Source organism: Vanellus vanellus (genome assembly GCF_965231255.1).
Source record: "Vanellus vanellus genome assembly, chromosome: 11".
In the NCBI taxonomy this organism is placed as follows: Eukaryota; Metazoa; Chordata; class Aves; order Charadriiformes; family Charadriidae; genus Vanellus; species Vanellus vanellus.
The window spans coordinates 4,259,678-4,284,348 of NC_138916.1; the positions used below are offsets into that span (position 1 = coordinate 4,259,678).

The 24,671-nt window shown below is 44.1% G+C and overlaps 1 protein-coding gene across 1 annotated transcript in view; it reads right to left on the minus strand.

The window, feature by feature from the left end:
• Window positions 1-24,671, minus strand: part of PSTPIP1 (proline-serine-threonine phosphatase interacting protein 1) — a 54,654-nt gene that overhangs the window by 23,513 nt on the left and 6,470 nt on the right. Inside the window, exons 2-3 of the mRNA XM_082489094.1 lie at window positions 13,371-13,471; window positions 8,949-9,023 (exon numbers count right to left, since the gene is read on the minus strand). Of these exons, the coding sequence (XP_082345220.1) occupies window positions 8,949-9,023; window positions 13,371-13,471 (176 nt within the window). The remainder of the gene's footprint in view (window positions 1-8,948; window positions 9,024-13,370; window positions 13,472-24,671) is intronic.

The window sequence follows — 24,671 nt, forward strand, 5'->3', positions numbered from 1 at the left end:
TTCTTTTTTTTTTTTTTTTAATTGCTTATTTCTGATATTTCCATGTAAATTCGGAAGACTGTTAAACCACTCCAGCTAAAGACAGAGCACCAGCATTCCCTTTGGGCATCCCTACATGGAGCCTCCTGCAGATGTCTCATTGAAAATAGGGTTGGACATAAATTTACTGTGCATGTTTGTTAAACGACTCCCCTTTGGACATTTAAAGATTGGATTTGTCAAAATGAATTTCTGGTGGAAACAGGATTGACTTTGAATCCGGAATAACGGGGACCAGTTAGAGCCTGTGTAACGGCCACTCTGCGGCAACTTCTGGTGATTTTTGCCATCTAGTGGCTAAAATATTCTTACCGTTTTCTGGCATAACCGACCCTGGCTGCTGCCTTGGTTTGCTGTAGTCTCCTGCTACTCGAGCACAGCGGAATTGAGCTGCTCTTGTAAAATATGCACGTTTCAGTGTTTGTTTTTTTTTCAAGCGGAGGGGGAGAAGGAGAACAGCAGAGCTTTTAGAGGAACAGGGGAACAAAGGGGAGAAGCTCACTGCAGTAAAGCTCACCCATTGTTTAGCATTCTTGCTCCGTAGATTGCAAAATACTTTCCAAAGTGAACTTACCCAAATTTACCCAGCGCACCAAAGCTGAAAAGGCAACCCTGTCTCTCTAGGGCACTGATCACTAGTCCCTGTGGCTCTCCTCTAACAGGATAAACGTTCACACAATGCATCATTTGAGAGCTTGGTTTGATTTTTTTCTCCCAGCAGAACCTGTCCCCTGCTTTCAAGGCAGAAAATGCATCCTGTATTTCAGCAGAGGTGCCTTGTTTGGCACTCACCCACCACCACAGTACAAGTATGAGGAGTAGTGGGGAACCACTGCATCTGATCATGAATCCGTTTTACCCATTCACTGTGCAAAATTATCTCATAATTGGTTCAGGAGGGGGACTCGATTGGAACGGCGTGGCATGACAGCACTTCAAAGTGAACTTGTCCTAGCTGCTCTCTGTTTGCTTTCTCTCTGGTTTTGGACCTTGTTTTTGCTAGAGACCTGGGCTGTTGATGGAGAGCAGGCTACACTGGGCAGCCCTACGTGACACGAGGACCACCAGGAAATGTACTGTAGATAGGACTCTGGTACCTTTTGCTTCACAGTTATCAAAAGCTGAATTTATGGCACCAGAGATGTAATTAGCTCTATCAGTGGCAGTGTTTAGGTCACAGGTACACTCACCACATACAGTGTTGCACCACACTCTTTTTTTGTTTGTTTTAAACTGTAGGCTTAATGGTTTGGGCATTTTTTTTGGTACTTTGCATTTAGAGACTGGTTTAACTGAGTAATTCAGAGAGTCCCTTTACATCTTGTACACAGGAAGGTTAACCAGCTCTTCTAACCGGAAAACCACAGCTCTTTTTTAATTTTCTTTCTTTTCTACCTTTGCTTGGTGAATAGAACTGTGAAGTAGCTCCACCTTCCTTTCTGGTAGGTTCCCATTTTAGCATCAATATGATCTACAGTGTTCTGTTCTTATTGTAATTTTTAAAAATATTCTTTCTGAAATTGAGAGAAGTCTCTGCCAGGTGAACTCTGCTGGAAAGTGGTCCGTAGTCCTATTCACCCACTGCCTCTGGTAATTTAGATCCTGATAACATGGTTATGCAACCAGCCCAATGCCAGTCTCCTCTGAGGCCACGGGTAACATTTGTCTGTCCCCCTGCCACACAGGGAAGACCCAATGTGGTTTTACCAACATTTCTTTCTGTGAAGCCCAGTGGTAGTAGCAAAGTGGGGGGAAACAAGTTCAGAAGCATCTGGTCTCAAATGATTTGCAAAAAATGATTGCAAAAAAAAAAGAGAAGGGGGAGGTGTTGTGCTCTTTTAAGAGGTAGGTAACTAAATCACTACCAAGTTCTAGGCCAGGCACATAGCAGAGCATTTCACATGAGAATCATGTCTAACATTGCTTAGTGGGGTTATAGTGAAAACATCAAAGAATTAATTTTGACAGGATGTTTTCTTCTTGCTCTCGGAGGAGCTTGAGAAAGGCAAAACCACTCAGTGCAACTGGAAGGATTTTTGTACAGGTCCCAGATGTGGTGTGATGTCTGAGCCACCTGTGGTGGAGAAAAGGCATGAGCAGCACCCTTTCTCTGACCAGGGGAGTCCAAGTTTCTGTCTGTCTATAAATTAGCGATACCAAGGCAAGAGCTACCATGAGTTGTCATATCAGCTATTAGAGGAGGCTGCACTGTGCAGCAGGCTGGGCTTAGCGTCAGGCTGGGTGTAGCATATCTTTCATGAAAGCAGCAACAAATGTGGAGAGTTCCTCTAGTGCTGTGGCATGCCTGCGTGCGTGTTTTGCTTCTGGTGCTTGGATATTTTCAGATACGTGTTAGAAGCGGAAGCAGCCCCAAGCCGAATGGGGAGGGGGCTGCATCATCACTCCCAGGGCTTATGGGGAACACGGACGCATCACCCCAGACTTTGCTGGACAGGGGAGCAAATAGAATGGCATCTCCAGGTACCTTCTCTTCCCTGCAAATCTGTGCCCGTAGACTACAAATTGGACCCTTGTGACTCCAGAATGACCTATGCCATTCAAATCAAAGGACAAAACAATCAAAACAACTTTTATACCTTTACATAAAACTAAATTTCCTCATGTCTCTCAGAATGAGAGCTGCACTGCTCAAAAATGCCTATCCTCATCACCAGAGAGCTTATCTAGATTGGATTTAATAAGAACTGAGCAGAGGCTTAGATCCTTCAGAGTTAGTGCTTGGTTCCATTTTCAGAGTCCTGAAAATTCAAAGTACAAGTGTATAAACTCTGTGTGGGTTCAGAACATTTGAGTGGAGAATAACTAACCATGGAAGGATGTGACCTTCCAAAATGACTTTTAACTTGGGTTCAAAAATGCCTGCTTTGTGTGAGTAATACAGAGGATTCTGTATATTATGTGACAGATGCACTATATTTATACACAGGAAGCAGAAATTGGTATTTCGTTACAGATGCCCTCACCTCACAGTCCCTGAAATATTCTATTTCAGGCATTGTGGAGAAGGGCAGAGCAGACACGCTCTTGAAGGAGCTACCCTTTCCCGAGGTCTGGGGGAGATGGTAGTGGAAAAGAGGGAAGGAAAAAAAAGTAGGAAATCATATACATGAGAAGAGACAAGCAGAGCAAATGACAAAAATAGCTGTTGTCAGACTAGGCAGAATTTAACCAGCTACTGCATGTTTACATCAGTTGTTTTACGAAAGAACAGATTTCCCAGAGGCTCTATTTGAGCTGAAGCTGAGGAGGTATCTGAAAATGGGGCTCTGTAGTGTATTCCGTTTTCATGTTGTTCTGCTGAAGAGTTGCCCAAAGCTACTGCATGGAAATTCCCAGTCACCTTGCAACCTGAAAGGTGTTTCCTCTCAAAGGCGTGAGCTCTGCTGAGAATCATCTATAGTGTGTCGAGACATCGTTACTATGTGCGCTGCCAGCAAACACTTGCAAACTTGATCTCAGTTTGTAACTCAGCTGAAAATCCCTGGTTTCTGTGCATCCTCTCCCATGTGTGCTTTGAGAGTAAAAAACAATACAGCAGTTTAAACTTCAGAACATGTAGTTCCCTCTCCCCCACTGGATATTGGTGTAACCTGGCATTTGCCAAGAATACATGGCTGTAGCTTTGTAATCATCTTTCTCATAATTTCTTTTATGATTAGAGACTATGAAATTGTGATTCAGGTTTGGTTTTGTTTTTTTTTTTTTTTTTAATTAAAAAAGCGGGATAACAGAGCTTTAAAATTAGTGTAAAGTAGGAATGAAGACATTTTTAAAATTCGTTTTAGCCCTGGCTTCCGGTAGGTGAGCTCCGGAGCTCCATTTCTGTGCAGCATCCATCCTTCCATCCTGACTGCTGCGATCCTCACTCCTCACCCACTCCTCAAGGGCTGCCCTGCCCTCTTTGAGGTCTGACCCACTCAAGAGGCACACTTGCAACTGGTTTTCTCCCATGGTCCCTTCCAATACCTATTTTCCTCCCAGTGCTTTCACTGAGATTCCCCAGCTACCTGTGTTCCCAGGCATAGCCTGCATCCGTGACTGTGCTGGCACATCCAGGTGATTAGCTTGACAGAAGCAGCCAGCCTTTTCCATAGTTTTGGTGTTATTATGTACCTGGGTGTAGTTTGTAAGAACCCGAACAGGCAGTGGGACTGCAGCTCACCAGTGCAGATGTGTGTTGAGCAACCCCACTGCAAGGGGTTAATCTGCCTCTGTCATGTGTGTCTTGATCTAACCCGGCAAGTGTGGTGAGGTGGGCTAACAATCAACAAAGAGAAAGGCACTTCTGCACTTAACGGGAAAGTACATTGCTTAAGACTCAGTGGGTGCTAAAATGTTTGAGGGTTTCAAATAAGAAAAAGACACAAGAGAACTCCACTGGGGGCTGTTACATACAACCTGCTGCTGGTGTGGCAGCCCCTGAACTACCAGTTGCTAAGGCTAGAGGGTTATTGAGGAGAAAAATCCTCATATGTTTGCCCTGTTCTTCTACTCTTCCCTTGGGATCTAGTGCTGGGGACAGAGTATTAGACTGAAGGGATTTTGGTCTGAGCCTGTGTGACCCTTCTTGCAGTCTCGCACTTAGATTTAAGTGTGTGCATCCTTCTGTACGTTAGCATGAACTTGCCAAGGCCTATAGCAACTGCTGAGTTAGATACGTGTCATGGGATGGAAAGAGGATATCTCCCTTCCCTATAGGAAGTAGTGTCTACCAGCTGCAGTGCTCGAGGCAAGGGCAAGCAGCCCAAATGCCTGAATTTGCCTGAATCGGGCTGGACTATTGAATGATTGTGTCCTTTGGCTGTTAGGCAGCGCTTACAGGGAACTTTTGTTTCTTGAGCTGGAAGCTGGAGTGTTTGTTTGCTATGCCCATGGTAACCAGCACCAGCTTCTTTTAGAAACCCTGTCTTTGCTTTTTTTAAAAAAACTAAAAAATAAAAAGTTGTTCCAGCACATCTCCCTTATTGCGGCATGACCGCCTCTCTGATTTTAGTTTTTTTAGAAATTTTTCTACAGCTGTAGGCTCCCCATGGCCATTTCCAATACTGGTTTGAAAAAGAACAGCAAGGACCTTACTGAAGTCAGTTGTACCTCCAGTAGCAGTGCTAAAAATTTGTCCCCTACTAGCTCTCAGGTCAAAGTGATTTTTTGCATTTCTGGTGCTAAGGAGTCTGCAGGTAGAGACACAACACTGCCCTCTTCTCCCAGGTCACAATGTTATATTACTGCTGATACTCAGTAGTGCAGTGTCCTACTAGAGTCTTGACTTGCAGTTGCCTATGCCAAGCACGAGCAGTGCTGGGCCCTGAGGGGTCAGTTCTCCATCAGAGGAGCTGTAACGATGCTGACGGAACAAGCACTGGACAGCATATGGGATAGGAACCTGATGCCTGCTGTCACCTAGATTTTTCTCAAAGCTATGGAGAGGGGTCCCAGAGTTGCTGTTACATTTCAGCGAGCCTTCCCTACTATCTTTCTTTTGAGTCAGCAGCATATTTCTTCATCTGTGTCTCTCAGTCAAATAAAAACGGGCAGTTGAATCTATTTATACATTTAGCTGAGTTCAGCAATTTGCTCCAGCTGAAGCAAAATTTTGGGGGAGAAGGGAAGAGCCTGAAAAAAACAATTAAATTGTTCTTTCCTTTGATTCAAACCTAAAAGCTTTTAGAATACGGGGGAGGCCTGGGAGAGAACTGTTTTCTACAGCGATGGCCACCACCTGGTGCAGTGTGCCATAGACTTCTTCAGGCTCCTCCCTGTTGCTCGTATTTACTCATCGTGCTTATTCTCTTTGCTTCATTTTGTGCTGGTCCGGGCTGTGCTGAAGTAACAACCCGGGCTGCACCTCCCCACCGCTGCCTAGTTTCTCCCTTGAGCAGACCCTCTCCTCTCCAAGCACAGGAAGCAACAGAAAGGTTTGGGGTTTTTTTTTCTCTCCATTTTGTAATCTCTGAGGATTTGAGATGAGAAGAGCTGGGTGGCTGCCAGGGACTGAGTTTCTGGAGTAGGAAAGAGCTGGTCACACTGGTATTGGGAGGACATAAGCATGTGAGGCCCTGCTGGGCTGCCCATCGCATGTAGCGGTGCCGCCGTCTCTAGTTCGGCAGATTTGGCATTGGCTGCGGCGTGGGTTTGCCAACAGGTCCCTGCGTAGGGACTGCTGTTTGCTCCAGCCTTGTGCCACTTCTCTCCTGCTCTGCTTTCCATCGCGGCTACAGAGCATCACTTTGACCTGGCGGAGTGATGGGAGGTTTTTGCAGCCAATTCATTAGGTTCAGAAGTTGTGCTAAACAGAATTAATTGGCCTGCATATTCTCTGATACTGGAAGTTTTTGAGTGGTTGTTGTGGACAGATTTCTGTTCTTTATATCGACTTTTTGAAAGGGTATGAGGTATCTTCCTGATATTGAGAACTACTGGGTTGTGAAATAGTTTCCCTGGAGAAGTGACAGAAAGCCTGAGTAGCTGAGATGTTTAAAAGAAGACTGAATTTAAGACTAGAAGATAATAATTTTTCATTAGCAAGAAAATGAGGGAGTGATCTAAAATTAGGAATTCCTGCTCCTCTGCAATACATAGCGAGGCACAGGAAGTTCTGTAAAATGTTCTGCAAAAAAACCTGGAAGCTACTTTTTTCCTGGTGAGCGTCAAATGCAAGTTTTAGGTACAAATCCCTGCACACCACCTTCATTGGACTTTATTTGAGAAATACTGCTACCCAAAGCTGCATTCAAAGATGTGAACAGCCCTGTTCAGCCTGCCAAGTATTTGTAATACTATTAGGACTCAGCGTGCTAGTCGATAATAGGGAGTCCTATAAAGACAGAGCAGTTGAAGTAATGCACGGGGATAGGTGTAGCATAGTCCTTTCAAGCTTTTCTTATTATAGGCGGTACATACATTCCCTCCCTCTGGTCTCCCTGAAGGACTGACCTTGGGAGCAGAAGTGCTGTCAGCAATCAATGTCATATGAACAAACAGAAACTTCACACTGTGTCAAAAATTTTAAGGCATTAAACCAAAATATTTCATTTTCATGAGTTGTTCCAGCCCTGAATAGACCCTAGTTTTCTCTGATTTTTAAAGTCATTACTCTGGGCAAATGCCCCTTCACTGCCCATCTAACTCCTGAAACAACCAGAGGATGCTGAATGACAGAAAACAAAGTGTCCTCTCTCTGCTTCAGAACAGATACAGTGAGACATTTGCTCTGATAAAAATATCAGTGCAAAGCTGGTCGTTACCCAGACCTGGCGTGGGTTTATGGAAACATAGTAAATCAGCTCTGCAGCGTTCTTTGTTGGTATGTTCAGTGTTCTGTCTGTGCCAAGCTGTAAAATTGCTGGATCAAAGCGGAGCTGGGCCTGAGTCCAAACTTCCCCCAACTTGAGGGGAACTTGGATCCATATCCCAACCCTGGGACTTGGCTCTGCCTCTAAATCAAGCTCTTATAATCTCTTAGGAAAAGACAGACCCATGAATTATCCACTAAGTCACAGAAGGGCAGCCAAAGCTGTCCGTTTCTGAACGCGTTTGCTCTGCCTGCCCTGCATTGCCAGTAAAGAAATTGAGGTGGAGCCTTTTGTTAATCCTGGAATGCTGATCTTAGCTTTTGGTTTGGGAAGAAGCCATCCATCCTTAATTTGCTATTTTAATTTCAAAGTATTTTTTCTTCTCCTTGCTTTTCTCCAGTTAGGTCTGTGAATTGAGACACAGGGAAGGTAGAAGCCATCTCCAGCAGCCTTTGCTGGGAACCTTGCTGTATTTACATTGCTCGGGGGCAAGGGAGAGATGGAGCAATAGTGGGAGGAGAGGCTTACACATTCTCTGGTGTGAGCCTCAGCGCTCTCCACTTGGGTTAATGCAACGGTTTCCCTGTCACCCTGGATGCGCCACCACTGAATTGATAGCGAGTGCTATGGGTGATTGGCTGGCACTTGCACACCATGGTGGTGCAAGGGTTTGAGGTCAAGTTTTCCCATAAAATATGAGCAGGAAACCATGCTCACACTGGGAATGATAAATTGACGTGAAAAGGAGACTGCAATTAAGAAATGAGATATGGGATGGACGGGGGTAGCAGGCTCCAGGGATCAATAGAGCTGTTTTGTGTTTAGATTGAGGTCTTCGCTTTCAGCCTTGTCTTCTGTGACCCCAAATCTTCATCCCCTGCCACCTTATTACAGTATTATTACTTGTTACAATAATGACAAAATGTCTCATTATTGTTGCTACCATCAATAATAGCAGCAGTTTATCAGCAGTTTTTATTAAGTTAAATTCCATCCCATCGTATATCTTCCCCTCCCAACACAATTTATACGTGATCTGAGATAGTAGTAGAGGAGACAGAGAAAAATATATGTCATTTGAGTGTATTTCAGTACTTCCATTGATTTGTTTCAAATTAAGTGCCTTTGAAGAGGTTTAAAGTTTGTATTCCTAAGATAAGCCTTTTTCCTGCTGCAGAAGCTAATTTTTGGTATCTCTGCACTTCATGTTTGTGCTGTGTCAGTCTCTCAGCGTCCACCAGCTTGCCAGAATTGCCAAGCCATCATCCTCAACATTTCACAGCCTCTTCCTTTCCCTTTTTTTCCCCCATCACTTAGTTTGCTTTTGGAAGCAAATATTAAACATTGTTAGGAATCCTGAAATTAAAAAAATTCTCAGTAAAGGCCTACTGGTAATCCCCAAATAGAGATTTTTTTTGTGTGAATCCTGCTTTGAAGGACTATGGTGTTTCCCCATTTTTCCTGTACATTGTGAAGTGCTGTGTGAAGTGCTCACTGAAGTGAGCAGGTTATGCCCCCATTCATAGGCAAAACACAGGAGTCTGATATTGCTTCCAGAATGCTTTCATTTACACTAATAATAAAAGAATTCCTTACTTGATTTCTGTTTGTCCTCCTGCTTTTCGGGCGATTTGAATCAGCTCTTTCCCATATCTCTCTTCTGCTTGTGCTCTGTTAAAAGAAAAACTTATTCAATTTCTCTTAGTGGTACCAGGAACGCGTTTTGTACCTCGGATGCAATTACAAGATTTGTATAAACATGATAATTCAATCTCTCCATCTCCTCAATCCTAGTGCTATTAGTTACCTCTAAAATATTTTGGGTGAGCTATTTCTAGAAGAAATGAGGGAAAATGAAGCCCATCTCCATGGCTTTGATTACTGTGGAGTGCTACGTACAGCTCTGTCCCCAGAAAGCTGGATTCTTAGAAGAAGATATGTATGGAAGTGTAGTGAAGATGCTCAGAACAGAGAGCCTCTTTTGCAAAAGAAACCTGAAAGATGATGGCTTGACTCATCAAAATGAAGGCTGGGAGGGGAGTGAAGAGTAGATTCCAAAGGATCCATTGAAAATAGGTTGATAGCTGGGAGTAGGAGGAAAATTTCTAACCCTTAGAAACATGAAGTGCTGCTTGAAGAGTTGCAGTGAAGGCAGCAGGAGAAGGAGCCTTGCTAGTTGTAAGGTGAGGCTGGGACACTTTTGTGGAGGGATGCAATGTCTCATCAAATGGGGAACTGTAACTAGTGACTCAGGAAAGTAGTTCTGTTTCTATGGTTAATGAATAAATACAATTATTTCTTTGCTGTTTTTGCCTCCCCCAGCTCTGGAAGAAATTTCTGTTCTCTGTTTAAAAAAAAAAAAAAAAAAAAAAAGTATTTGTAGCAAATCATAGAATCAGAATGGTTGGAAAGGACCTTGAAGATCACGGAGTTCCAAACCCCCTGCCATGGGCAGGGACACCTCCCGCTAGACCAGGCTGCTCCAAGCCCCATCCAGCCTGGCCTTGAACACCTCCAGGGATGGAGCTTCCACAGCTTCTCTGGGCAATCTGTTCCAGCGCCTCACCACCCTTAAAGTGAAAAATTTGTTCCTAGTATTTAATCTAAATCTCCCCTCTTCCAGTTTAAAGCTGTTCCCCCTCGTCCTATCACTACATGCCCTTGTAAAAAGTTCTTCACTGACATTCCTGTAGGCCCCCTTTAGGTACTGGAAGGGGCTATTAGGTCTCCCCAGAGCCTTCTCATCTCCAGGCTGAACAACCCCAACTCTCTCAGCCTGTCCTCAGAGGAGAGGTGCTCCAGCCCTCAGAGCATCTTTGTGGCCCTCCTCTGGACCCTGCTCCAACAGATCCATGTCTCTCCTATGTTGGGGGCTCCAGAGCTGGAAGCTGTACTCCAGGTGGGGTCTCACGAGAGCGGAGTAGAGGGGAAGAATCACCTCCCTTGACCTGCTGGCCACGTGTTATTTCCTTTCTGTGTGGGGCAAGACCAGGGCGGAACTGAGTTTAAAGTCTTTGAGTAGCTGCTAAAAACTATTGAATGGTCAAGAATAAGTAATGATAGCCTGCTGCTAGGATATGGGGGCAGGAAGGGAGTGTTTAGGGTAAGTCCGGTTCTCAAAAAGGGTTTCAAAGTATTTCAAACAGTTTTGAGCCTGAAACTGGGCACCTTACAGAAACGTACTCTTTGTTTGAAAAAGGAATTTTGATGTGGGTGTGAAGCCATGCAACCCCCGTGGTTTGTTCTTACATCCACATCCATCTTCCCACTTGGGCAGACTGTGCTTTGTAATTGCTGTTTGCTGACTTCCAGCAGTTCGAGGGCTGGTCTTTCAGTTTTGCAACGCGGCAGCTGTCGGGCTGGGTCTCTGTCTGAGAACATCCAACCGCCCTTTCGACTGTTCCGCTGCGCCTGATGGCTGTGAGCACCTTGTGTTGTAGCCAGCTGTACCAGTGCAATTCCACTGGTTTGCAACCATCTTCTGTGACCCGAGGCAGGCTCGTCCTGGGGACTTTCCCCCAGTCCAAGGAGTGCTGGTCATACAGCAGCCTACGCTCACTACAGCCCAGAGTGGAGGCTGTTCTTGGCCTCTGTCCCTGGCTCCTATGCTGCACGTGCAGTTAGTTAATTGCTGTCATCCTGCCCTAGATATTGCTGCGTTTTAGAGGGGTGTTCCTACGTCACCGCTTTGGGATTCCTCCTAGAAGAACGAGGTGCAAAATATGGTGACAGGCCCCACAGAGGTACCACTTCATGTTTTCATGTTAGATGAATGAAATGTCATCAAAATGGAAATATACTCCAGAGGCACATAACACCGCAGAAGTAGAATAGATTAATTTTCTTTTGATTTTAATAGCAAGAAACACTTTCATGTCAGAGACTTTGCTTAGTGCTGGTGGATGTACAGCAATAAGAGTAACTCCAGTGCTACAGTCCCACTTTGCTTGCTCAGTACACAGTATATCACAGGAAAAAAGCACAGCCAGCTTTTAAGTCAGTTCCAGCTCCTGCAAAACCCTTGGGTCAAATCCTCCTGAAACCTCAGCCATGGGACTGGACTAGCCCAGGGTCAGAGGAGGCTGACACCATCTTTGCGACATCTCGGTGCTGCCTTTCTCACTTTCTGGTACTCTTGCGCACAGCTTCTAGGTTTCCCTGCAACTGTCTAGAACTGGAACATATTTTGTGTTTTAAATCTGGGGCTTTGTTCCAGGATACAGCTGCTTTCTCACTCCCAAGCCTCTTAGGCCCTCCTCTGGATCAGGCAGGAGTATTTGTGAGCAAAAGCAATTAACCCGGGTGGAAAACTGATAAAGCATTAGTGTAGCCAGGGCAGTTGGTTTCAGGACTTGGGGCAGCTGCTGCAGGAGCCCTTGTTGAAATTCTGGCGTGAAGCCCATGGTATGGGCAGCCTCTAGGAACAGATATTCATCCCATGCTTTCATCTCCTCCTAGGTCATTCCCATGAATGACATGAGGACAAGCTGAAACAACATCTTCCAGAAATAAACTGGAAATTATACCTTCTTTCTGCAACTCAGTGCCCGCTATCTTTTCTCCTTTTCCTCCTCCCCCAACACGCATGTACACGCGCAAGCACATGCATGTGTTCACGCTCACTGGAATGTTTTGAGGGTGTGCAAAAGTTCATGGAAACATTTGTTCTTGTAGCTTTCAGAGCTGTGAAATAACTGTACGTGTTTTTTCTTCTTTTTGGAAAGTCCTTTGTGCCTCCACCAGAAACCAGGAAGAACCTTATCCTGCAACTTGCAGAAACCTGTGTAATGTTTGAGAAAGAAACACAGGCATGGATAGCATCAGATGCATGCTGCTTCCTGCAGCCTGCGCTGTAATTCTGAGGTCTGTAAGTTATGAGTCACAAAGGAGCTATTTTAAACAGCTGAAGCTAAACTACCATCAGACAGATGTGACTTCAGGACTGTGTGACACACGGCAATAAAATATGCTTCCACTGGTGGTCAAGAAAAACAATTCAAATAGCTTCAGATTTTGATGGGAGACTCTTCACACCCTGTGAAACAGTCAATGTTCAGTTTGACAGCTCCCATCCCCTTGAAAATCCCAGTGCTTGAAAAGTAGCTTTCAGAAGTCCAACGTAAAATCAGAAAACTAGATAGGGACAGCACGGGAATAAAAAGCAGGCTGTGACTGAGGAAGGCAGAGCAATATTTGTAAGGAGATAGTTTTGAGCTGAACTGCTCTAGGATTACCTGCTGAATATATATTCCGTATTGCGTGGCCTTTACTACAAGTCATGCGTGAGCATGCGTGTGCCTCCTACTACACGTTGAAACTGTTGAAACCCAGCCACTTAAAAACAGAACCAAATTTCAGATATATTTTTCTAAGTCAGAAGTACCAAAATGAATGGCAAAGGAGTCAGAGCAGCTGTGTAATATATATTTTCTCACCCACAAAAAGTGTCAGCTGTCCGTAACTGCTGTTGAGTGGCACCCAAGAAGCATGTAAAGGACGGACATAAATTACAACATTGTTATTCAAAGTGTGGTAAGATTGACAAACTGTTTTGGGTTTCTGGGAAAGGCTTTTGGTAGCATCTTATGTAGCTTTGTCTGTTTTTGAAAAATGGCCCGTTTTTGGTAGTTGCAGGAAACTGAAACAGTGCCTGTGGCAACACCATGTTCAAAGAGAAAGAAAAGTGTGCAGGTCATTTGTTCCCTGTAAAAGGGGAAACTCAGTAACGCTACTTGTGGAATTATGTGCTACCATGTGATTCTGGACCAATAATGACCCAGGTCTTGATGAATGGAGCTCTGGATTTCTGACTCTTTCAACCTTCTCAAATCTTTGAAATTTTTATTTGTTATCTACCTTAACAAATCACATCAGAAGGCTAGGATTCAAATCACTCGCGCTATTTTATGTAAACTAGTATCACTACCAAATTCAGAAACCGCCTATTATTCCTTTCTAGATGCCAAACAGGAGAGAGAATGCAGGCTGTTCACGCTTTTTTCACTCTGATTTTCTTACCTCTGCTTAAGCAAATCCTCCACATCTTTGCACATCTTCCTTCCATCCAACAGCCGCTGTATGAGCACCTCGTAGCCAGTGTGGAAGGTGAACTCCTTGCACTGAACACGGAAAGATAAAAGAGTTCAGTTGATCTGTGTGCATAGTTTGCAGGTTTAGCAGACGCCTACTGTCAGTCGTATGGAGCAAATTAACTTCCTGGAAAATCCAAAAGGACCTTTAGATTTGCCCAGAGCAGCGGCAGCTGGGGCAGGGCTAAGGTATAGGTGAAGTTTCTCCAAAGTGAAAATCTATAAAAGTTTTTATTAAATCGAGTTTGGTTTTTAATACTGAAAGAGTGAGGTGGGTAGCAAATTTTCCTGTGTGGAAAGCAGCACTAGTGGTCTTTTTGGGGGAAGCCACATTTCGCATTGGGTGTAGGACCTTTGCAGAGCAGAGATGTATAGTAGCTCTTAGGGACGACAGTTCCTCTTCCCATACATTTTCTAAAAAGAATGGTCAGAGTCCACTCACTGCCACAGAACTCTCAGTGAGACCGTGACCCGCTCTGTAGATGTGACTGGAGAAGTGAGGAAATCTTATGCTCATACTACTATCGATACACGGGGGTTGTGCCACCCAGTCAGTGGTGGGGTGTTTTAACGAGAGGATTCATGGCACAGGGAGACAGTTTGCTGTTTGACAACACAGGGGTTCTGATGTGCTGTTATGTCTTCCTTTGGGATTGCTGTAAACTCTTCTCATTGTTTGAATCTGTCTCTGGTGGAAATTCTAACACGACAGGGGTTTTGTTAAAAAAAAAAAAGTAGAAGATAGGCATGTGGAGAGCTTAGGAATGTGGATGTTGGATCTTTGGGAAATTGAAAGTCTGTCTTTCTGAGACGCTTGCCAATAAGTGCTGCTCCCCTTGCTTTTGCGTTCACCACCCAGTCTCCTGTGCAATACATGGGCTTCGCTTGTGCCTTTGGGTGTTTTGCAGCCTTCCTGCTCCATGACCCCACGTGGCAAATGGAGCCAGCCAAGGCAATCTGTGATTTCCAGCCAGCCTCACTAGATGGGGGAGGTCACAGAGCTCGATGAAGTTTGCTGCCCCAAAGCCAGGGCTGTCATCTCCTACTGCGGCTCTGCGCCCTCTGTGGCTCAGGGCCATGTTCCTCTGCAGTGGTCTAGGAATGCGGATCCCTCCCCACCACACAAGTCCACGCGTCAGGCTCGTCCCTGTCCACGTGATCCATCAGAGCACATCCCCATGCATCTCAGCCAAATATATCTGAGTAATGTGAAGAAAACCAATTAGTCTTGCACTCTAATCTTTTCTCCAACTTCCAGATTACACTGCAGCAATGGTAAATCAGAGCCACAATGAAGTCAGTGCTGCCCAGGAAATGCTGGGAGCCCAGAAAGGGACGGGAATAAAGTTGCGATGTGCTGTGAGTGCGGCACTAGGAGAGGATTTCTGTGTTCTACTCCTGGTCCTCCCACTGACTCACAACAGGATCAGGACAAGCCATTTTTACTTTGAGAGTCTCAGTTAACCAGTACATAGTGATAATGATATTGAAAACACAGTGGTGAATGTTATCTGAGCTTTATGTTAGAGCATTATGGTAAAATCACAGACTGTGTAACCATAAAGAGAGTGAATATGTTCCTTCCCTCAAGCAGTTTATGTACAATACAAGTGCTTATATACAAACCAAATACAGTCTATATCCACTGTCCCCTAAGCAGTCATTGTTTAATAATTGTGTTAGTGTACTGCTTTCTACCATGGCTGTGAAGAAGACAGCTGGTTAAGTTTTGGGACTGGGGAAGGATCCTCTGGCAAGCAACTGTTGGATGCTTGAGCTTGTGGCTTTGCTTCCATATTGCTGGGACTGGAGAGGAACAGGGCGAGCTCTGGGGATGAATGGGGGTGGCCAATGGCAGCCTCGGTGATGCTCACCCAGGCCCTAGGGCTTCTGTGGACGTTTGCAGACCGGGGAGCGGGTTTTTTTTGCTTCTTCAAGAGCTAGGATAAATTTCTGTAGATAATCTTTGCAAACCTACAGGTTGTAGTAACACTTCCAGTGCTACGGTTTCGTGACAGCAGTAATTCCTTTTTCCCTAATGGACACTCTTATCACAAGCATTGGTGAGAAAGGAAAGACAGCAGGATAATGGTTCACAAGAGACATAGACAAGTGCCTCTACCAGCAAAGTGTCTGCACTACAGAGCCGGGCAAGACAATAATGTAGGTAAAATGATATGCAGAGTGCAATGGGTCCACTGTTATCGCTGTTGCAACCCCAGGAAAATGATAGGATTACATATGGTCATCTGATGCATACGCTCACCCCTTAAGAAATAGGGTCTCGAAAACAAAACATCAGTTTTCCTAATGTTTCCAAGGACAAGTTACACACACATATCGCAGGGAGGGATCCTGCTGTGAAATAAATGGAAAGAAGCAAGTTTTGGCCATTCATAGAGAAGAGTAGGAAAGGTTCTTGATGATACTCTGGCAACGGACTTGTCACTTCCCCCCTGCCCCTTTTTTTGAGGACATCCCAATGGCAGAAGGCATTGCTGCTGTTAAAAAGCTCACATAAATTACTCCCTCTGCCTGGCAGAAACCACTCTGGTCAGATGCTCCACAACCCACTCACAACCCAAACATTTTGATTGCATATTTCCAGGTGCAATTAACTACATCCCACAGCTCTGTACACAGCTTCCTCATGCCAAAAATGCTGCCCAGAGGTAAGTGAAAGTATCACACGGTTTGTATCACCAGTCAGGCATACCGCCACAAGCAACAAACAGAGAGTGATAAGCACAATGTGAAGTTACTCTGCTGTTTCTGTTCAACATATCTCTTTGTTTAGTAAATGCTAAAACTCACTTAGTGTCTTCCCCCGCCTCTTTTAAACTGCCGCAGTTGCTATAATGAAAGGACAGCAAATTCTGTACATCTGAGAGAGCCACTTATTAAATTCCCTAAATGGAGAATGCAGCATCAACTCGTTATCAACCCAAAAACATGCACACAAACTTTGTAATGGTTATAAGAACTAATTAATAGTCAAAGAACTATTTTATTTTTAATGAAATTAGAAAAAATGCTTTCATTAAATAATAAATGAATTAAATGTGTGAAACAATTTGTTTATAACAAAATCTAGGTAGTTGCTGGGAAGCGGGTGATTTGAATCACCACCAGTAATTCGTCTCATTGCCAAGAATGTGATTCCACTTCGTCAAAGCATGTGCGGCTATAAAAGAGGATTTACTCATTGTTATTTTAATAAAAAGGATTAGTTAATCTGTGTTGTCCAGCAGACCTATAATCACTCGTAAGAAAGTGCTTGACAAAGGGATTTCGGTGTTGCAGGCAGATTCGTATTGTCCTGAGATTCTTCCATTAATAGTTCACATGCGCGTTGGTCTCTGCCCCGGAGCCCCGGGATTTTCCTCTCGTGGGCAGAATCACCTCTAAGGGAGAGGCAGCATCTCCTCTCCTCTTACCGTTTACAAAAGTTGCTTCCCTCCAGTGCAATGAACAATACTGTTCCTCCAGAGATGAGAGAAATGTTAAGGGGGGTATATGACTGAAAACCACAAATTTTATGCTCTAGTTTAATCAGAATAGCTTTTCCTAGAATACTTGAAAGGAGGCATGGAAGACTGCAAGCAGAGGTGTTGACAGTAAGCACATGGGGATACGCTTTCTTCTTTCCGTTTCTTTTTTCCTCTGGGGCTTAGTGATGCTGCTCCTTCACACTAGCACTTTCCTAAAGAGACAGGTGCCTCGGGACTGTGCCATCCCGACCGGCAGAAGTTTCTCCATAGGCAATCACACCAGTAAACACTGGGAGTTAATTGTGGGAGAGATTATTCACGGCTGGCTCTGAGCTGGTTTCTGCAGCCATGAGGGAGAGGCTCTGAGGATTTTGGTTTGGTAATGAAGGCTGCAAGCGGGAAGACTGATGGTGTCAGTTCTCTGCCCAGAGGGTAGAAAGTTCAGCACAAAGGTAGCTGGGGGGTGACATAGTTTCTCCTTACCTGCTGGTGGGACAAAGCTGAGTAACCTTGTGCTAAGTCTTGCGTCTCTAACTAGCTGAGAATCAGCCTTACAGCACACCTCTTCTCGGCGCCTTGTGCTGCCCGGTGCTCAGAGGGGGCTGCAAGGCCTTTTGAAGAGCAAGCGTCTACGTTTTGAAGTCACGAGGGTACTATTGCAATAATATCAAGTAGGAAAGACTGACTGGCTGATATTGGCTACTGAAGCATGGGTTTGGTAAATAGCTATTACAATGGACTGAACCGAAGCAAAAGGCCAGGCTGGATGGAGCTTTGAGCAGCCTGGTCTAGCGGGAGGTATCCCTGCACAGGGCAGGGGGGGTGGAACTAGATGACCTTTAAGGTCCCTTCCAGCCCTAACCACTCCATGATTCTAAAAATATCCAGGCTAGTGAGAAAAGCGCTCACTAAATTGTACGCCCTTACGTGTCCAACTACTAATATTCAGAGTGTGACGTGAATTGATCAAGTCTTCGCGGTTGTGCTGTAGGAACTGTGGGCTCTTCTGTTGTGGCTGGTTGTCTTGGAACATTTCTAACCCCATCCTGGGACCTGGCTTGCCCACCCAGAACTTTTTTTTAGACGTAGATTACATACCACAATTCCTACCTCTACCTGTTCCTGTAGGATAATCATAGATAATGAAAGAATCATGGAATCACAAGCTGGCTTGTCAGCAGCTTAGCATCTCAGCTGCTTTGCAGCTGAAGCTGCATGTCCTGTTTGGTTAGTGCCGCTGCAGCTCCACCTCCGCTTGCTGAGCCACCACCTCTGCAGCTCAGGGGAGCTGCAGTTCGGGCTGTCAGCAAAAAACGCCTCTTCCCCAGCGCCTCTGGCTGCAAAGCTGCTCGCTTGCATTTTGCGAGGAACAAGGTCCTACATGGTACACAGGGAGAGTAACCGCCAAGGTACAGCATGGCAACAACACTACTCTGACGGGGAAGAAAGGCTGGGAAAGAAATAACTGTGGTGCAGTCACTGGGTGCGTTGCTTGGTACATGGCAGGAGAGCGCTGAGCTACCCTGGTGATAAAGACAGTATGAAAATCTGCACATTAACTGGTTTGCACAGCTAAGGTGGCCCTGGCTGCAAGCGGTAGTGGTACGAGCACTGACAGTTACAGCACAGCTGTTGGGTGTTGTTTTAGCCTAATGAACCTTTGTTTAGGAATTATTTGAAAAGTGTTATCCGCAAATATTCAAAAATATCTTAAAAAACCAAATCACCTTCTCTTAAGTTTGAAAATATTTAACTACAAAAGTGCATTCCTTGTCTTTGTTCTTAACGGTATTTTCCAAAGGCTTGTATCAGGAGTATTGTCAAGATGGGTTTTGGACTGAAAATGATAAATGTTGCTAAATCACCTAAATAAAGTGTTCACACAGATTTTCAAAAGAGGAAAAAAAAATTTGAAACTGAATCTTGTTATGGGGATCAAACTTTTTTTTTGCATTGTAGCTTATCTTGTTTAGTTAATGTAAACTCTTGACAATTTTAGTAAAACAAAAACTTAAGATTAATTTTTTCCAGATTCAAAAACGAAATCACTCCCGGTGTGAGGAGGAAGTTTAGAGAGAACAGGGGATAGTGAGTTTTGAACAAGCATCGTTCTGCCAATATCTTTTTCATCTGTCAGAAAGAAATCCTTTCTATCCACAGTTGTATCACACATGGTATCTCAGTCCTGGACTGAAAGTAAGTTGCTCTGACTGAGTTATATCAATGAATTAAATCATTGCATCATACCACTGTGTACTGGCACTGCTTAAAAAGAGTGTTGCTAGATCTTGATCTCTTGATCTGCTAGTCTCCTTGTCAAGGGCTCTAGCAAGGGCTGAGTATTTACTGTAGGTGAGCAGCAAACAGATTTAATAGCCACCAGTCAAACACAATTTATAATCTCAAAGTATGTTTGACTGGGCTAGATATTTTCTATCATGTCATGGTCTTTCACTGGAAGTCAATCATTTCCCCCCCCCCCCCCCGGGATACTTTAAAATTTTGAAGTATTTCTAGGAATATATTCACATGGTAACAAGTATTTTAGGAAGTTTACTGCTCTTTTTCTGCTCCACTCAACCTATTCTGATACAAACAGTGAAATAAAATGGGATAGCAGTAAGCACCACTAATTTGTATACCTGATGTCCAAGCAACTGTTTAAATCCACGCTCGAGCTCAGCTGTGATACCGAGGAGGGGTGCCTGCGCCTTACATGGCCCTGATGCAACAAGAAGTGGTTAGGTACATGATCATGCTGTCCTAGTTCTGCTCTACACCTCTGAGACATGAAAAAGCCTTTTCTCAAAACAAAACCCCAGGTTCTCACCCTGACCCTCTGCTGCCTTGTCCTGGAAATGTGTTCACAGCTGAAAACCCAGCTGTGCAACCTAATTAATAGGTGAGCATGTAAATGGGGGAAGGTCATCGGTGTCCTGAACAGAAGGGCATTACGGCGGAAGCCTCTAACCAAAACAGTCTGCTCTGACCAATGCTCGGTGTGATTTGAGTCCTTGTCTATAAATTTTCATGTGATAACAAACTGGTTAATGAGTTTAAAAGTGTATGTCCATGCTGCATACTGCTGTACCATGCAAGAGCTCCTTTTTCTTACTGGCTGGAACTGGTTGGAATGGATGGGAATGCGATGGTTGCTTGTGCTTTCCAGGATCAAACTGGCTACAGAATTTATACAAACTTAAAAAAACAGTACTTTTTAAAAAAAGCATATGGTTTTTCCATATGAGCAGAAAAAAGCCAGGAAGAGTAGGTGGGCTGGAGCTGGCTGTATAACATTTCTGTCATTTCTTGTAAATTGACTCTTTGTGCATTAGAAACATAAATGTTTGCTAAGGATATAGGTGGCCATTTGGGGAATTTTTTGCGGTAATTTCAGGAGTTGACTCGGGCATTTTCAACATGGGGCTTGGTTTGCAATTTCACTGCAGCCTGTTACCTAAATCCACAACGCAGTATTTTTCACGGGGAGCAAGCGGTATTTATTGCCAGGCGTAGCATAGATGTGAACATTGAATGGGACCTTCGAAAATCAGAAGGAAAAAAAACATTGCATTTGTTGCGTCCCAATTGCTGAGCTGCAAGATTGCCATCTCGGGCTTCCCGCTGTAACAAGGTAGGCTAGAGAACTTCAAATGAAAGCAGAGATCCTCATCAGACTTCAACTCTGCAGCAGCTGGGATATTCAGAAATAAACTGAAATTGAGATTTCACAAACTTCACAGTAGCCTTGCAAAACTGGTGACGTTGAGCAAACCAGTTCCTTTCCAGTGGTCTTTTGCTCTCTATGACATTGCAGGTTTTCTCCGAGAAGAAAATGGGTGTTTCAGAGTTCTGCTGACAAGAGGGATTTGCTTCTCAGCTTCCTGAGCCCTCGCCCTCCTCACTGGCATCCTGGACTGCTCATGTGTTATGTATTAGGCGTTCTTATAGTCGCAGTATGTTGTTTGGCTCTCTTCACATTTTAATCACCCCGTGATTTGCATAGCTACAAAGTGATGGCTGCACAAAAGCCTTCTGAACTCTTGCAGGTGGTTTGCTGGCTAATGGCACACAGGGAACAGACTTGCAAAGTCTCAGTTCCAGTCTAATAAAAGGACTCTGCCTGTGTTTATTACCTCCACTTTAGCTTCTCTTCTTAATACTATAATTAAATAATATTTATCCTAGGGAAGAAAAACTGTAGCTTAATTTTTGCTCTCTTTGTTAGAGTGCAAGATTTTATGGTGGTTTTGTTTTGTTCTTTGCTTTTCTTTGCATAGCAGTGTTTTTACATCTCATAACATGATTAATTACAAGCTTTAGGCAGAGGACTGGAAAATGTGACAGTGATCGCTGAACTTTCAGCTTCTTTCAAACATTATATGGAAGGAGCTTTGTCTTTTGGAGGGCAGAAATACAGCTTCGGAGACATGCCATGATATCGCCATCTTTCAGCTGCCCATCTGCCCATCCCTTATAATGATTCAAAGTCAGGAAATGGAAACCTGATGCCATCCTTTTTCACAAGAACACCTTCTTCATCCTGAGTAGAAGAGCATCTCTCTTAATTTTGAGACACTGTCATTTACTGTTTTATTACAAGTGTCTTGTATTGTAAAGCAGCTGGGGAAAACAATGCACCCACTCTTGAACTGCACATATTCTACCAGGTTGAGATCATGCTGTTATTTGCCCATTTCCGCTGGTTTTCACTGACGTCAGCCTTGCCCTGAAGTTCCTGCAGGTGGGGGTCTCAGGATGGTTCTGACCACCTTCAGGACATGGCATTCTCCTACTGTGCAGCAGTTCAGAGCCCTGATGCTCCTGTTCTAGGAAAAGGAGAAAGGGGCCAGCAGCCAGATGTGCATCACAAGAAAAAGTATGAAAAAAAGCTAGGAATCCATTCAGGAAATTCAGATATAAGAAACTTCTGGAACACCTTTGCAATGGGGATAGTGAGAAATGGGACAGGAGGACGGAAAATCCCTCACTAGTTTTAAATCAGAGCTTGATGTGGCTATATGACACAGGCTTGAGGTGGCGGCAACCCTTTGTATTTTATCCGTGTGGTGAGACACAACTAAATTTGTATATTTTCCCCATGTGGTTAGACAACAGCTAAATCCATAAAGTAAGGTGGCTTCTTCCCAGGACCCAACAGAGAAGCCTGATGCATTTGCACCTGCCTTTCAAAAGGCACAGCAGTGTTTTGCCGTGGTGCCACGGTCAATCGTGAAATCAGATGTTGCTCCAGTCTCTTATGGAAAAATATTAGCTACACAAGAGAAACTGGAAGTAAAATAAGGAGAAATAGAATCTTAAAAGTAGAGGATACTTCTGTTTTATACAAAATAATAGTCAGAGTTTATTTTTGTTTCTATTCCTCTTTAGTTCATCCGCTTCCAGGTCTCTTCTCTTTTATAAGGGAGTTCCTCTCCTCCTGCAAGCACTGTGGGCTACGTCCCAGACCGCTGTGAGTGAGGCAGCATGGAACAATCCCGACTTGCTCAGGCACAGAGACAATTGTCCAGAAGGTCATACAGAGCCATGGGAACCAGACCTGCTTAGTTGGTACATCAATTCATTAAAAAAACCTATGTGTCTTTCTCCTCCCTGTCTTAGAAAACTTAGAATTGTTTGTTGTTAATCCTGAAAAAGGCACTAAATACAACATACTGGTGCACCCACACTCTCTGCTTCCCCTATAAGACGAGCCAGGCATTTTGTTAGTGGTCTTTCCTGGCACGTGGGGAGGAGTAAAGCTTCGGGAAGTCTTGCCAGAGTCTTGCTGTGTACAAGGGGAATGAATTAAAGATTTAGTTCATTTCTTAGTGAGGATTATTCCAATAGCTACATACTACCATGTCCATTTTACAAGAGATCCTCGCCACTTAAATAATCACTTTCGACATCTCCTGTTACTCAATATGATGCAACATATTCTCATACTCAGTTACTATGGTGCATCATAAAGTCCTGGGGAATTGTGCAATCCAACAGAATAAAATCAACCTTGGCATTTTAGAAATACTTAAAGGGGGGCGGGATTCATTTAAGTGAAGTTAAGCAGTTTGTCCAGATGGGACAACCATGCCAATATTACATTTCCTTCTCGGAGGCATTTCTCTGTGTTTGCTCCTACTTGCATAAATGTCTCTCCTGCCTTATTAAAAAATAATTAAAAATGGATTAATTCTGGGTTTTTTAGGAATTGCTGAATCAATGAGGTATTTAGCTGGATTACCCCCTTTCTGCTGCAGGCTCCTAGGGTATACGAAACGGGCAAGATCTATGTAAGTGGGTGCACGCTAAGGAATTGCACCAGCATAGCTACTTTTGAACCCTTTGAGCTGTTAAAAGTGTTGCATCAGCCCGACGGCCGCGCACAAGGTGCCCGTTCACTCGAAACTGCCTTGTCTTTTAACCAGCAAGAATAAAATGCTTGTTCCACTCGCAAAGAGCCTCAGCATTATCTGCCTTAGGAGTGTTTTATGTTCTCTTGAGCTTCTCATCCAAAACAAACTACTATCCCTTCTAGAGCAGGGTGGGAAACAGTTTTCGTGCCCTGCAAATTTATGTAAGATTTTAAAAGTCCACGTTTCACCTCTTGACAACAGCAGCAACAGAAAACAACGAGAAAAGACATTCACATTGATATAAAGAAGAAACTTGCTGAATCAGGCAGGTCTGATTGAGACATCCCCCTGCCTAGGCTGGCACACTATCCACTATCTGCTGTCTATATAGGGAAGAGGAATTTCATTCTAATCTCTCCTTTCTCTAGCTGTATTACTTGTGCCTGAATCTATGGGAGCGCAGGGAAGGCATGCCTGGACTCCAGGCTGCAGGTAGGGTAGACTGCGGGCAATGAAAGCTCCAGCTCCTGTTCCAGACTACGTCTCCCCCCGGCAGAGCTCCCAGGGCCCCAGAGGGCTTGTTTGAGCTCCTCTTTGGTTAGAAATTTCACCTTAAACCTCCATCTCCAGAGGAAGCCTTCGCCAGATGGGAACTTTTTCATCAAAACCCAGCTTAATCTTCCAAAACAGCTCCCCTACTTCCAGCAAAACCATGTTCTCCCACTAAAAAAAAAAGGTTTTGTCAAAAACACAAGTCCTAACCAAATGTGTGGCCCGGGTCTTTCAGTGGCAGGTGCCTCCTTTCCTTCTGGTGCTGCTGGGGATTTCCATCCCGCTGAGCAGCAGCCCCCAGGGCTGTCTGTCAGTCCTGACTTGTTAATAACCCTTCAGTAATTACAGCACCTATTGCAAATAGGATGAAGCGATGAGACTCAGACCTCAGTGTTGTTGACCACCTATTTTCTTATTTTCTTTTTTCCTTTTTCCTTTGGCCCTACCCTTTATTTTTTATTTTTCTTTTGGTTTAGGAATTAATTAGGCCTGGACAAATTGAGAGCAGCACTGAATAGCATCTTGTTGTTAAAGAACAAAAACAAAAAAAAAGGTGGTGTTTATTTTTTTTGCTCTAAATGGAACAACAGAAGCCGGTCCGAGTTGGTCAATTTTCATTTAATTCTCAAGACTAAGAGTAAATAACGGTTGCCTTTCTGTTCAAGTAAAAATGAAGTTGCACCAACAGTGTTTTACCAAGAGCTATGGAACTTTTCAATTCCTCAATCTTGTTCAGTGATGTTTTTCCACCACTTTGAAGAAGTACTAAATCCCATTTATAGTAAGGGAGCGATTCTTTGGGGAACTGACAAGCTGTTAGGATCTAGATGC